Genomic DNA, 15,645 nt, shown 5'->3' on the forward strand with positions numbered 1-15,645 from the left:
CTCTGCTGATGAAGGGCACTAACCCAGAAACACGTGTCTAGAGATGAACAGTACTGTCTGCACTAACTTTAGTGAAATACTACAGATTTTTTCAAGGAAGCGTTAATTGTTCAAACTGCATGTACCAGGATGCAAGGGGCGAACTCGACTGGAATGTTAGGCAGTGTGCTCCCAATAGGACTTCATGTTTAAAAGGCTCCCTCGAGCCATTGAGCTGACGAGCTCTGGAGACGCACCTGTGAGCCGGGGAGTGGTACTAAACCTGAGACGATATCGGCGGCATTTCCAGCAACCCCAGATATTTTTGTTGTTCTTTGGTCTCTACTGATGAAGGGCACTAACCCAGAAACACGTGTCTAGAGATGAACAGTACTGTCTGCACTAACTTTAGTGAAATACTACAGATTTTTTCAAGGAAGCGTTAATTGTTCAAACTGCGTGTACCAGGATGCAAGGGGCGAACTCGACTGGAATGTTAGGCAGTGTGCTCCCAATCGGACTTCATGTTTAAAAGGCTCCCTCAAGCCATTGAGCTGACGAGCTCTGGAGACGCACCTTTGAGCCGGGGAGTGGTACTAAACCTGAGACGATATCGGCGGTATTTCCAGCAACCCCAGATATTTTTGTTGTTCTTTGGTCTCTACTGATGAAGGGCACTAACCCAGAAACATGTGTCTAGAGATGAACAGTACTGTGTGCACTAACTTTAGTGAAATACTACAGATTTTTTCAAGGAAGCGTTAATTGTTCAAACTGCATGTACCAGGATTCAAGGGGCGAACTCGACTGGAATGTTAGGCAGTGTGCTCCCAATCGGACTTCATGTTTAAAAGGCTCCCTCGAGCCATTGAGCTGACGAGCTCTGGAGACGCACCTGTGAGCCGGGGAGTGGTACTAAACCTGAGACGATATCGGCGGCATTTCCAGCAACCCCAGATATTTTTGTTGTTCTTTGGTCTCTACTGATGAAGGGCACTAACCCAGAAACACGTGTCTAGAGATGAACAGTACTGTCTGCACTAACTTTAGTGAAATACTACAGATTTTTTCAAGGAAGCGTTAATTGTTCAAACTGCATGTACCAGGATGCAAGGGGCGAACTCGACTGGAATGTTAGGCAGTGTGCTCCCAATCGGACTTCATATCCTGTGTTAGTAATTTCATTCCTCCTCCTTTAATACCAGTTCCAGATACCTACATGGCTTGGATTACGTCAACTGTGTAGGTCAAAGCACATGCTATAAGTCAGTATCAGGATCAGACTTGGACCATCCCACATCTTTAAGAACCAGAGAAGGGTAGTGGGCAGTTGAGAAAAGACTCTAAAGTACACACCATGGCATCCATTACCTCTGCTCCAGATCGAGGCTCAAATGAGACATCCAAGGCGGACTAGGTGTTGAAGCCTTGGTCACTGCCAAAGCTGCAGGTTTTGTTACCAACTGGAAAACGTACCCTGGTGAATTTCTGCCAGGCACAAAATGATAAACTTTGGACAGAAACTCAATAACAGGTCAACAGGGGAATGGCTGGAAGGCGGTTTTGTACATGTGAGGATGGACTACCCCATAGTGAGCCTATGAACCCTATCCCAGGAATTAGTAAAAGCATAGTTTTCCCCCTATTGCACAGAAAATTCCTTTTGTCACTGGACCATACAGTGCCTTTATCATAAAGATAGCCGGCAATAGGTTTGATGCTCTGAGACACAGGTTCTGTCAAACATGTTGTATTTAATGGTTGAGGCCCTGATTCACAAAAGTAAGTTACATTTTTGAGTAAGTTTACAATTTAGAGTAAGTTTATAGTATTCACAAACTCCGAATGTAACCCCACTAAAAAAGTGTAGATTACATGTTTCTACACCCTGAATATTGCAATTGGCTCACTCCCTAACCCCCTCCCAAAGCCTACCTAATCACATAACTGACCAAAGAATATGATATACACACATGTAAGACTACCCAAAAGAAGAGTATGTCCATGCAAATAGAAATTTTAATACAAAAAGAATATAACTTCTTATACACATTAACATATATATATATATATACACAAAACATATAGAAAAAGAATGAATAGCCATCAGCCGACACGTGTTTCGTCCTGACTGGACTTCTTCAAGGCTGAGAAAATCACAACAAACAACAATCAATCACGACAAACATATATATACAAATTTACAAAAAAATTTAAATATATATACACATCTAACATTTTTTTCCCTTCATTTTCCCAGATAAATAAACAAAGGAATTTTTTGGTCAGTTAAATACCCAAAATGTTATATACACATCATGTTTGTAATATGACTCTTGATTTAAATCTGAACAAGAAACTACATAGGAAAAGAAGAGAACCACCACCACATATCCTTAGTGGCAAAGTGTTATTTAATGCCCGAAGGTATAGCATAAAATACTCCCCATGTCTCCAAGAATAGGTATGTTAAAGTCACAGGAATGATTATACATGCCACATGCAAACCCAAGTGTGAATTTTTTTTCTCTTTTGTTGGAATTAGACTGCTTCATGTCTAAAATAACCCCTCCTTGTGCAGTGGTGAGGAAAAAGATATCCTATAAGTATGTACCTTTGATCACTTCTATGATCAAATCATTTAATATAACTAATAAACAGAGATTGGCTCTAAAGGAACTGGGGAGTAATCATGATATAGTGATCAAAGAGGCAGACAAGGGTGGAAACATTGTGATTCTAGATAGAGCAAACTATGTTCAAGAAATAGATAGACAGTTAGCTGATAGTAGTGCATATTTGAAATTGCAATGTAATCCCATTAAAATGATTGTGGATGAACTGGAGAAGTTGTTATTTTTATGGTGCAATCAGGGTTTGATTTCCGATTTGGAATTCAAATATATTTTCAATCCTTATCCCACATCACCATGTATATATATGTTACCCAAATTGCATAAAAATGCCATCTCACCGCCAGGCAGACCCATAATATCGGGAATAGGAGCACCCACGGAAAGACTTTCCGAGTTTATTGATAGCTATCTGCAGCCGGTTGTGAAAAACATCCCTTCATATCTACAAGACACGAAGGATGTTCTTCGTAAGCTGGAGGACTTTAATTGGACTCCAGACATGATGCTGGTCACTTTAGATGTATCTTCTTTATATACATGTATCCCCAAAGACAAGGGTTTACAAGCAGTGCGGCACTTTCTGTCTGGGAGATCTGCATCTCATATGGAACATACTGAAATTATACTGTGTATGATTGAATTTACATTGGAAAATAATGTATTTATACATGAGGGACAATGGTTTAAAGAAGCACAAGGAGTAGCCATGGGCTCACGGTTCTCTCCATCATATGCGAATATATATATGGGTTTCTTTGAGGCAATACATGTTTGGAAGAAGGGCCCTTCTGTATTCACTGATAACATTTTCTTCTGGGGAAGGTATATTGATGATGTTTTAATGATTTGGACTGAATCTGAACAACTATTAATGGAATTCTATGAATATATCAACTGTAACATCTTTAATATTCAAATGACGTATGAATTCAGTAAGAACAAAGTCTGCTTTTTGGATCTAGAGATATCCATCATAGATAATAAGATCCATTCAAAAGTCCACCGCAAACCAACAGCTTGTAATTCTGTATTACATGCGGAAAGTGCGCACCCTAAAAGTCAAATTTCAGCCATTCCATTTGGGGAAATGACCAGACTAAAAAGAAATTGTAGTGATCCTAATGTATGTAACATAGAACTAAATAAATTGGAAGACAGGTTTGCACAGAGAGGCTATTCCAAACATTTCATTAAAACATCAAGAAAAAAGATTGATCAAACATGTAGAACTACCCTACTGGGTCAAAATACGAAAATACGAGACAGCTCGTCATACAGAGCAATAAGTTTCTGTACGGCGTATAGCCAGAATAGTCATAATATATATCGCATTCTATGCAAACATTGGAACGTACTACAGACAGATGAGACACTGGCTTCTCTACTTCCTAAGAAACCAAAAATGATCCATAAAAGAGGGAAAACTATTAAAAATGAAGGGCCATATTTATACTTTTTGACGCAAAACTGCGCTAGCGCAGTTTTGCATCAAAAAAATTAGCGCTGGCTAACGCCATTCTGAAGCGCCATGCGGGCGCCGTATTTAATCAATGACGTTAGCCAGCGTTAGCCGCCGGCGCTGCCTGGTGTGCGTGGAAAAAAACAACGTACACCAGGCAGCGCCGGCGTGGGGGGATATGGGGCTTGGGCGTCAAAAAATGGGGCAAGTCAGGTTGAGGCAAATTTTTCGCCTCAACCCGATTTGCGCCATTTTTTTCGACTCCCAACCCCCATAGAAATGACTCCTGTCTTAGCAAAGACAGGAGTCATGCCCCCTTGCCCAATGGCCATGCCCAGGGGACTTCTGTCCCCTGGGCATGGTCATTGGGCATAGTGGCATGCAGGGGGGCACAAATCAGGCCCCCCTATGCCACAAAAAAAAAAAAAAAAAAAGACTTACCTGAACTTACCTTAATGTCCCTGGGATGGGTCCCTCCAGCCTTGGGTGTCCTCCTGGGGTGGGCAAGGGTGGCAGGGGGTGTCCCTGGGGGCATGGTGGGGCACCTCTGGGCTCCTTCAGAGCCCACAGGTCCCTTAACGCCTGCCTTTTCCAGGCGCAAAAAAAAACGGCGCTAAAGCGGCCGTACGTCATTTTTTTTGACCCGCCCACTCCCGGGCGTGAATTTTGCCCGGGAGTGTAAATACGGCGCACATGCCTCTGAGTCAATTTTTTAGACGTGAACGCCTACCTTGCATCTCATTAACGCAAAGTAGGTGTCCACGCTAAAAAATGACGCAAACTCCATGGACTTTGGCGCTAGACGCATCTAACGCCAAAGTATAAATATGGAGTTAGTTTTGCATCGGAATTACGTCAAAAAAAACGACGCAATTCTGGTGCAAACGGAGTATAAATATGCCCCGAAGTCTGTAAAAGTTTTTTACCACCTATAATGGAAAGCAAAGCAACATAGCTTCCTAAAAAAATTGTGGGTTTCTATAGGTGTGGAAATTGCAAGTTATAATGGTAGTGACAAATACAAAATCTCCACTTTTATTAACTGCAATACGAAATTTGTGGTATATATATTGGAATGTATATGTGGCCAGATATATGTCGGCAGTACAATCAGGCCCTTGAAGGAACGAATTCAAGAACATATCAGAGCCCTAAGAAATCATGACACAGCATCACCATTAGTGCGGCATGTTAATGACAAACATCTAGGAACTGAGGTCCCATTAGTAAAATACATGGGTATAAATCACATCCCGATGAATGTTAGGGGTGGCAATAGAACATTGGATTTGCGAAAAACTGAAGCAAAATGGATCATTAAATTAAGAACGATCAAAATGGGCATGAATTTGGATGACGAACTGTATCATTTCCTCTGAATGTATCTATTTGGTATACTATTGATGAAGAATAACATACATATAATATGAGCAACTTACTCTGGTGACATACACTGCACACCCTAATCCTCTATATACTGGGGGGATCTTTCCTCTTCTCACCCTAATTTTCTATATACTGGGGGGACATTTTACTTCTTCACTCTGCATGTGTACTGATGTGACATTTCTGTACATATTTGGGACATGAATCACGTTGCCACCATGAAACTTGATGGCTGAAAGTTAAGGGAAAATTCATTCATTTTGTTGGTAAATAGACCTAATTTGTATCCTATCATAAAGTTTGAAGTATATTGCCGGAGGTTGGTAATGTGGCTGGTGTATTAGTTGAATGATACGATATATTAAAATCGTCACTTCAAAATGGCCGCTGTATATACATGTAATAGACGGCAATCCATCGTCGTTGTTTTCTAGCTTTTATTGAATACAAACCACTTCAAAATGGCCGCCGCAGTTTTAATGGATAGGCGGAAGTCCGTCTTCGTTGCTAATTAGCTCTTTTTGAATACGAACGCGGCATTTAAAATGCCGGCGAGGAGCTCGCGTTCACTTTGAAAAAGCCGGAAGACTGACAGGAGGTACACAATCCCTCGACGTTTTTGCCTAGATATATCAGCAAACAGGACTGGGATGAAATAAAATAACAGAAAGAGGGGTGGATAGGTAAGTTAACAGCACAAGTCTGGGAAGTGTATTTAATGTAAATAATGGAAAAATGGAGCCTCATTAGTGTGTCTGCTCCATTACTGGAAACTGTGGAGATACTGATTCAAATTTTGTTAGATGGGCGGACGTTGATTACATAGTAACGATAGAAACTGAGGTTTGTTTAGAGAGGCTATTAGAGTTATTTCAATTGTTTGAATTTCAGTTGGTTCCTGAATATATGAAACTTACGATGCCCAGTATTTAGATTGATTTCGAAGAAAGAAAAGAGGTGACTGACTGTGGTTTAAAACAGGTCAGTAATGGCATTACAATAAATTACATTCACATTCTTGAGGAATATTTTTGACAAGCAAAAGGAGGATAATGAAATTGTCACTTCCCCCCCTTTTTTTGTAGAGTATGATAGATGGGATATGAGTATAACGGACATAGAAGTGATCAAAGGTACATACTTATTGGATATCTTTTTCCTCACCACTGCTCAAGGAGGGGTTATTTTAGACATGAAGCAGTCTAATTCCAACAAAAGAGAAAAAAAAATCACACTTGGGTTTGCATGTGGCATGTATAAACATTCCTGTGACTTTAACATACCTATTCTTGGAGACATGGGGAGTATTTTATGCTATACCTTCGGACATTAAATAACACTTTTCCACTAAGGATATGTGGTGGTGGTTCTCTTCTTTTCCTATGTAGTTTCTTGTTCAGATTTAAATCAAGAGTCATATTACAAACATGATGTGTATATAACATTTTGGGTATTTAACTGACCAAAAAATTCCTTTGTTTATTTATCTGGGAAAATGAAGGGAATTTTTTTTTAGATGTGTATATTTATTTTAATTTTTGTGTAAATTTGTATATATATGTTTGTCGTGATTGATTGTTGTTTGTTGTGATTTTCTCAGCCTTGAAGAAGTCCAGTCAGGACGAAACACGTGTCGGCTGATGGCTATTCATTCTTTTTCTATATGTTTTGTGTATATATATATATATATATATATATATGTTAATGTGTATAAGAAGTTATATTCTTTTTGTATTAAAATTTCTATTTGCATGGACATACTCTTCTTTTGGGTAGTCTTACATGTGTGTATATCATATTCTTTGGTCAGTTATGTGATTGTTTACACTGTTCAAGAAAGGGAGAGGACTAAACAAGCATTCTAGTTGAATTTATTATGATTCTTCATGTTGTCTCATCAAGATATCATATTATCTTTAAAGTATAAATATTGATTTGTTGGTGTGCCCCACTGGTATGTTTCTTTATTACTAGAACGGGTTTACTTTTATAAACCCGGTTTTACACATCAAGGCAACAATGTGTTTCAGTGTATGAGCACCCATAAGTTCCTTCTTACATAATTAGAATGTGCATTTATTTTAATTAATGAGTTGCCATTTGCTGTTCAAAGCCTACCTAACACAGCCCTCTTACTCTTCCCTAATCCCATCCCCATTTGTAGTAGTCCTGCCCATTCTTTAAGCCACTCCTCAGTATCTCTACCACTTTTACTATTGAAGCCTGTAAGTACATATACAGAGAATTCACAGTCAGGGTGGAGAACTACACAGACAAACATAAATATAGGTAATTCCAGTTAGGAAATATTACATGAACTTTTTGACCTGACATACAAGAAGCAGCCTGACAAAGTGATTTAGACTACAGAGTTTCAGAAGGTATCCAAAGACCTTATGACAGCACTATAAAATCGTCCATTGTTGAAGGCATCTGACAATCAATCAATTAGTTGACTTGTAGAGTGTACTTTTTCACTCGTGAGGGTATTCAGGCTTTTGCAAGGTCCAGGGCATTAGTCAAAGAGCCATGTTTTCTTCATGTAGGCTAGGAGAGGTCTTGAGGTGCACGGGAGGCCACTCCAGGCTTTAGCTGTGAGGTAGGAAAAGGAGCAACCTTCTGCTCTGCTATGCGGGGAGCATACCAGCACAAGAGAGGTGGAGTGAAGGTGTCTTGAGCCTTTGTGGAATCTCATGTGGTGGTTGATGTAGGAGGGTCCAGAGTCATGCATGGCCTTGAACGTGTGAGTGAGGAACTTGAACTGCCATCTCGCCTGAACTGGGAGCAAGTGGAGTTTTTTGAGGTGGAGATGATGTGGGTGAAATGAGGGAGATCCAGGATGAGTCGTGCTGCTGCTTTCTGGATGGTCTGTAGTCTTTGAACTAGGTGGGCCCTGGTTCCCACATAGAAGGTGTTTCCATAATCCAGTTGACTGGCGACAAGGGTTTGGGTAATGATGCGTCTTGCGTTTTGGGTAAGCCACTTGAAAATCTTATGTAACATGCACAGGATGAAGAAGCAGGCGGATGACTCGCCACTGACTTGGGACTTCATGGTGAGTTTGCTGTGCAGGATGATACCAAGATTCAATGGCGTACTCAGATGGGGTTGGAGAAGGCTCCAGTACTGTGGCCCACCATGAGGCATCCCAGGGGGTTGTCACTGCCAAAGATCAAGACTTCTGTCTTGTCTGTGTTGAACTCGAGGCAGTTATGACTCATCCAATTGGCAATGCTCCCCATGCATTGGTGGAAGTTGGTTCTGGTGGTGGTGGAGGTTTCGGAGTGGGAGAGGGTGAGTTGCGTATCTTCAGCATATGATATAATATTTAGTCCATGGGATCTGTCTATGTTGGCAGGCAAGGGGACATGTAGATATTGAAGAGGGTGGGCCTGAGTGATGAGTTTGGGGTACTCCAGAGATGATTGGTTTGAGTTCAAAGGTGAAGGGTGGAAGGTGGATTCATTGTGTTCTTCCAGTGAGGAAGGAGGCGATCCATCTGAGGGCAGTTCCTTGGATGCCTGTTGTGAAGTCCGGCAATGAGCATGTGATGGGAAATGGTGTTGAAGGTTGCTGAGAGATAGAGGAGGGTGGTTATATCTCCTTTGTCGAAGAGGACCCGGATTCATCTGTGGCCGCGATCAGGGATGTATTGGTGATGTGGTTGCTGAGGAATCTGATTTGGGAGTCGCCCATTAGGTTATTGTGCTCCAGGTAGATGGTCATCCCTTGATTGTTCTGTAGTAGATTCAGCTGTTTCATGGGCTCATCTTACAAAGGGGGTTGATGGGGGACCATGCATAATGTAAAATTGTAGCATTTCTCACATCAATTTCTAAGTGACTTCCTAGACAATTTGAGCTTCACTCTCATCTATTTGATGTCGTTTGATTTGCTTGGTGTAAAAAATCCATTATCGATAGTTACTCATCTGCAATTCTAGACTTTATATGTGTCCCTATTCAGAATAGGTCTAGTTAATTCCCAGAACGTTGGATCCATTTTATGGGGCATTGACAGGAGGCAAAACGTGTGCCAAATGTTTTTCAAATCTGTGCTCTTCCATATGTGATCTTATATATTTCATTTAATCTTGTATGTTTTTTTAAGTCCCATTAATTCGATGCTGTGCATGGTGAACATCACTGAAATCCTGTTTTATAAATGGGCCACAATTAGTGTTGAAATTACAAAAATATCTCACGTATTAAAAAGTGTTAAATGACTGAGAAATTTCTATCATGAAACCTACAATATATAATGAACTGAAAACTATTGCTAGGATGCTTAATCACCTATGTTCTTAAAACATGTTGTGTTTGCATTACCTTTTCAGCTTGGCCACAGTAAACATTCAAGTATTCGAAGTTCGGAAGATGGAAATTTAAACAGCATAAACAACAGTCCAACAAAATACCAGGTAAAATACTCATCGGGATTATGTTATACTACGTAATCTGGCATTGTGTAGCGTGCAACTGCCAGTAGTTTATCATCTTTGAACTCTAACTACCAAGAGCGCTACTATGTGTTTAATTGGGAAGTGTGTTTTTGCAGTACTATCTATGCTGTAAACGTTGTGTGAGGTGTGTGAGGTACTGACTCACGATTGAGTAGCAGGGACAAGAGTTCATTGTATTAGAAACACAAATGAAATATAATTCACTTTAGAAAAATTCATCCATATGAACTGAGAGATCAAATGTATTGTGTTAGAAATGGGGTCTTTGGTTGGCAGTCAGGTTACCCCCAGTCCAAGCAAGAACCCTCGCTCTAGTCAGGGTACGTCACCACAATCCAAATTATCCTGTGCCCACCCTCTGGTAGCTTGGCACTGAGCAGTCAGGCTTAACTTAGAAGGCAATGTGTAAAGGATTTGTGCAATAAATCATACAATAACACCATAGGGTGACCCCGACCTGATTTTAGGCCGGGTTTCACTCTTCATGCCATGAAGCTCCTACTGTCTGCCTCCATGCCCCCTACCCCACCCTCACTGCTGCTGTGAGTTCGAGGCCCTCCACCACCCGCAGGCACCCGCCTGCGCCTCAGCCCTGGTGTCTAGTGGTTGCCGTATGTATTGTGGGTCTGTCCTGTAATCTGTCTTTTGTTTTTTCATGCTGTTTTTCGTGCTGTTTATCCTTTTTGTGCCTTTATTTGCTCTCTGCCTCTCTCCCCTGTTTTTGTGCCTTTTTCTTCGTTTATTGCCTTTTTTAGCTTGTTTTTGGCTTTTTGCATTTTCCCTTTTCCCGCTGCTGCATCCCTTGCGGCCCGCCCTCCTTGTACCCCCATTTGCCCACTGCTCCTGCCTCCCAGCTGCTCCTCCCTCCCACCTCCCCTTCTTAATGGAGCCCATTTGCGCCCGTCTGCGCATGGACCGCGCCCAGCTCCAGACCCCCTGGCCCACGCACCCCCCATGCCGCCAGACGCCGTTACAACGCTGAAGAACTCTACGTTCTCAGCCCTGGCCACCCCACCGCCTGCGTCCAGGCCTCCCCGAGGCACACCCATGGACCCTTCTTCTGCTAATTTGCAACTTCACCTGCACCCAAGCCACCAAGCACCACAACAGCTCCACCCGCAACCACCTCAGCTGCATCCTCCTCTACACCCGCTCATCCACAATCACGCCATCAGGATCTCAACCAACACCCATGACACCATTGATGCCGCTGAACACTTGCACTTCTAGATTGACATCAATGCCAACACCACTCTCAGAGGAACCCTTGTCTACAGACCCCCATGCCCCGACCACAGTTCTGCAACACCATCACCGACACAATCAGCGCCCACGCCCTCGCCTCTATGGACTACATGCTCCTCAGCGACCTGAATTTTCATCTAGAGAACGCCAATGACAGCAACTCCTCAGCCTTGATCGACAACCTCCCCAACCTCGGTCTCAAACAACTCGTCACAACCCTCACCCACTCAGCCGGCCACACACTCGACCCCATCTTCTCCGCCAGCAGCCACATCACCTTCACCCATACCACCGAACTCAAAAGGACAGACGACCGCTTTGTCCACTTCACCAGAAACCCACTGCTCACCACCACCCGCAACAGACCCCTCGCCATAGCTGGAACAACCCAACACCAGCACGAAAGCACCCTGGTTCACCGCCAACGTTCAGGCCTCCAAGCGGGAGTGCCGGAAAATCAAGAAGATTTGGCGCCACGAACAAACAGAGATCAACCACGCCACCCTCAAGACAGCCATCCGCAAGCATCACCAGCTCATCCGGACTACTAAAAGATCATTCTACAAAGACCAAATGGACAACAACGCGCACAACAGCAAAGAGCTCTTCAGCATCATCAGCATTATCAAACAAGTTGCCAATTCCAAGTCCTGTTCCATCGACCCCCCTCGCAAGACCTCTGCGACTCCCTCGCCACCTTTTTTCATCCCAAGATCACAGACATCCATGGCAGCTTCGCCTTCCCGATCCCCACGACCACCGCAGCGTACACTAACCCCTATGCACCCAACCACACAAACCTCCTGAGTGCCTGTACCCACACCAATGACGAGGATACCACCAAGACCATGAGCACCATCCACTCTGGATCACCCGCCGACCCCTTGCCCCCACCATGTCTTCAACAAAGCCAGCCAAATCATCGCCACCCAACTCCGCACTATCATCAACAGCTCCTTTGAGACCGCCACCTTCCCGGAGAGCTGGAAACACGGCAAAGTCTACGCCCTGCTCAAAAAAACAATGGCAGACCCCGAAGACCTCAAGAATTATCGGCCCATCTCCCTCCTTCCCTTCCCAGCGAAGGTCATCGAGAAGATAGTTAACAGCCAACTATCCTGCTTCCTGGAGGACAACAGCCTGCTCGACATCTCCCAATCTGGCTTCCGCAAGAACCACAGCACCGAGACCGCTCTCATCGCCGCAACCGACGACATCAGGATCATGCTTGACAAAGGTGAAACCGTGGCCCTCATCCTCCTTGACCGCTTGGCAGCCTTCGATACCGTCTGTCACCACACACTCCGCACATGCCTCCACGACGTGGGAATCCGCCACAAGGTCCTAGACTGGGTCACATCCTTCCTCTCCGGCAGAACTCAGTGAGTCCGCCTCCCTCTGTTCCTGTCAAAAGCCACCATGACCATCTGCGGAGTCCCCCAAGGATCCTCTCTCAGCCAAACACTTTTTAACATCTACATGGCGCCGCTCGCCAACATCGATCCCACTGGCTCATCGCTCACCATGACCCAGCAAGTCAACGCTATCTCATCCTCATGTTTCAAAACCTTCTGCATGCTTCGCAAGACCTTGAGATGGATCCCCATTGAAACCAGAACAACGGTCACCCACGCCCTCATCAGCAGCAGACTGGACTACGGCAACACACTCTACGTGGGAACCACAGCCAAGCTCCAGAGGAAACTTCAGCGCATTCACCCCATCCTCAACCTCCCATGCCACAAACACATCTCAGCCCGCCTCAGAGACCTTCACTGGCTCCCCGTCAACAAGAGGATCATCTTCAAACTCCTGATCCACGCTCACAAGGCTCTCCACGACGCAGGCCTGGCCTACCTCAATGAGCGTCTCAACTTCCATGTTCCCACCCACCAGCTCCTCTCTGCCAACCTCGCCCTCGCCACCGCCCCCGCATCCACCGTACCACAACCGGCGGCAGATCATTCTCCCACCTCACCACCAAAACCTGGAACTCCCTCCCCGTCAACCTACGTCTGACACAGGACCTCCTGACCTTCAAAAAAACGCTTCAAGACCCGGCTATTCGAGCAGTAGCAACCCTCCTCCCCCGTGCCTTGAGACCCTAATGGGTGAGTAGCGCACTTAACAAGTGTTTGATTGATTGATTGATATAGCACCACAAAAATACACCACACAGTGTTTAGAAAAATATATAATATTTATCTGATAAGATGCAGGTCAAAATTATTAAAATGCAGTAAGTATATGTTGAGATATCACTGTAAAAGTGATATAAAGTATCTTAATTCTTTTAAAAGCAAACAAAGTCTCTTTCAAGCCCAAAGTACCTGGTTTGTGTGAAAAATCTCTGCAAAGAACCGCAGAGGAGGAGATGTGTGGAAACAAAGGGGTGTGCGACGATTTCTCGGGCCGCACACAGCGATGCGTTGTTTAGTTTTCAGGCAGGGATTGCTGTGCATCAATTTCTGCTGCTCGGTCGTGGATACTCTTCAGGTGGTGGGGTTTTCGGACTCCCCGGGGACGATGTGTGGATTTCCTGCACTGGCAGGATGAAGTCACAGGAGCTGCGTTGATTCAGTGGGCGTTGCATTGAATTTTCTACCGCACAGCAGGCGCTGCGTTAATTCCTCTCTGGAAGTCGAGCTGCATCGTTCCGGCTCAGCTGTGCATTGATCCGGTGGACTGTGTGTCGAATTTCCGGTTGCTACACTGGCACTGCATTGATCTTCTCGAAGCACATTCGGGCTGCTTCGTTCTGTTTCGGCATGCAGTGAAGTTTTCACCGAGGTGCAGGCTGTGCGTAGTTTCTAGGAGGCTGTGCGTCGAATTTTGCCACACAAGGAGTCCTTCTTGTAGAGATGAAGTCTTTTTGGTCCTGAGACTTCAGGGAACAGGAGGCAAGCTCTATCCAAGCCCTCGGAGAGCACTTCTTCACCACAGCCAGAGAGCAGCAAGGCAGCAGAGCAACAGCAAGGCAGCAGTCCTCCACAGAAAGCAGACAGGTGAGTCCATTGGGAAGCCAGGCAGTTCTTCTTGGCAGGATGCAGGTTCTGGTTCCAGTTTCCTCTCCAGGAAGTGTCTGTGAGGTAGATTGTCTACCCCAAGAAGTGTCTAAAGTCTGTGATTTTGGGTGCTCTTCTTATACCCATTTTGGCCTTTGAAGTAGGCTTACTTCAAAGGAAAGTCTCACTTGTTTGTGAAATCCTGCCTTGCCCAGGCAAGGCCTCAGACACACACCAGGGGGTTGGAGACTGCATTGTGTGAGGGCCCTTTCAGGTGTAAGTGACCACTGTTCCCCTCCCTCGTAGCACAGATGGCTCATCAGAATATACACACCAGCCCCCTTTGTGTAACTGTCTGGAGAGAGGTGCAAACAGCCCAACTTTCAAACTAACCCAGACAGGGAATCCACAAACGGGCAGAGTCACAAAAATGGTTCAAGCAAGAAAATGCCCACTTTCTAAAAGTGGCATTTTCAAACGCACAGTCTTAAAACCAACTTTACTAAAAGATGTATTTTTAAATTGTGAGTTCAGAAGTCCCAAACTCCACATGTCTATCTGCTCCCAAAGGGAATGTACGGTTTAATCATGTTTAAAGGCACCCCCAGGTTAACCTATGAGAGAGATAGGGCTTGCAACAGTGAAAACTGAATTTGGCAGTATTTCACTGTCAGGACATAAAAAACACGTTAGTATATGTCCATACACTGCACGCTGCCCATGGGGCTACCTAGGGGCTACCTTAGGGGTGTCTTATATGTAGGAAAAGGGAGGGTTAGGCCTGGCAAGTGGGGACACCTGCCAAGTCGAATTTACAGTTTAAAACTGCACACACAGACACTGCAGTGGCAGGTCTGAGACATGATTAGAGGGCTACTTATGTGGGTGGCACAACCAGTGCTACAGGCCCACTAGTAGCATTCGATTTACAGGCCCTGGGCACCTCTAGTGCACTTTACTAGGGACTTACCAGTAAATCAAATATGCCAATCAACAGTACAATTTACACAGAGAGCATTTGCACTTTAGCACTGGTTAGCAGTGGTAAAGTGCTCAGAGTTCAAAAGCCAACAAAAATAGGAGGAAGGAGGCAACAAGTTTGGCGATGACCCTGAAAAAAGGGCCAGGTCCAACACATTGCTAATATAATTCGCATTTCTTGTCTGATGTCCAGAATGCTAGCGGTGGTTATAGCCATCTGTACTCACCTATCAGTCAGGTGTAGTAAACAGCCCTTTATTGCTCCCTTTTACATCCGGTTCATAAAGAATTCCAATGTTAACATTATGTGGCGCAAATGCATTTGTCAATCTAGTACATTGTGATGTGGGTTTTTGCTATCATCGAGCTTGGCTATTTCTGCAGCACATGTTTTAAAATTACAAATGCCCTTTTACACATATTTATCATGTTTTCACGCAGCACAATGCAGCAAGCCACCTTGATATACTGCGTGAAAGGGCAGGAATGCAC

The 15,645-nt window shown here is 44.1% G+C and overlaps 1 protein-coding gene across 3 annotated transcripts in view; it reads left to right on the top strand.

Moving 5' to 3' along the window:
* TRPC6 (transient receptor potential cation channel subfamily C member 6) overlaps nucleotides 1-15,645 on the top strand; it is a 401,605-nt gene that overhangs the window by 375,255 nt on the left and 10,705 nt on the right. For 2 of the 3 annotated variants that reach the window (XM_069202378.1, XM_069202380.1), the window contains one exon: nucleotides 9,797-9,880. In XM_069202378.1, the coding sequence (XP_069058479.1) occupies nucleotides 9,797-9,880 (84 nt within the window). Of the gene's footprint in view, nucleotides 1-7,733; nucleotides 7,750-9,796; nucleotides 9,881-15,645 lie in introns of all 3 variants that reach the window. The other variant, XM_069202381.1, reaches the window with a different exon arrangement.

This window comes from Pleurodeles waltl, chromosome 8 (genome assembly GCF_031143425.1).
Source record: "Pleurodeles waltl isolate 20211129_DDA chromosome 8, aPleWal1.hap1.20221129, whole genome shotgun sequence".
Taxonomy (NCBI): Eukaryota; Metazoa; Chordata; class Amphibia; order Caudata; family Salamandridae; genus Pleurodeles; species Pleurodeles waltl.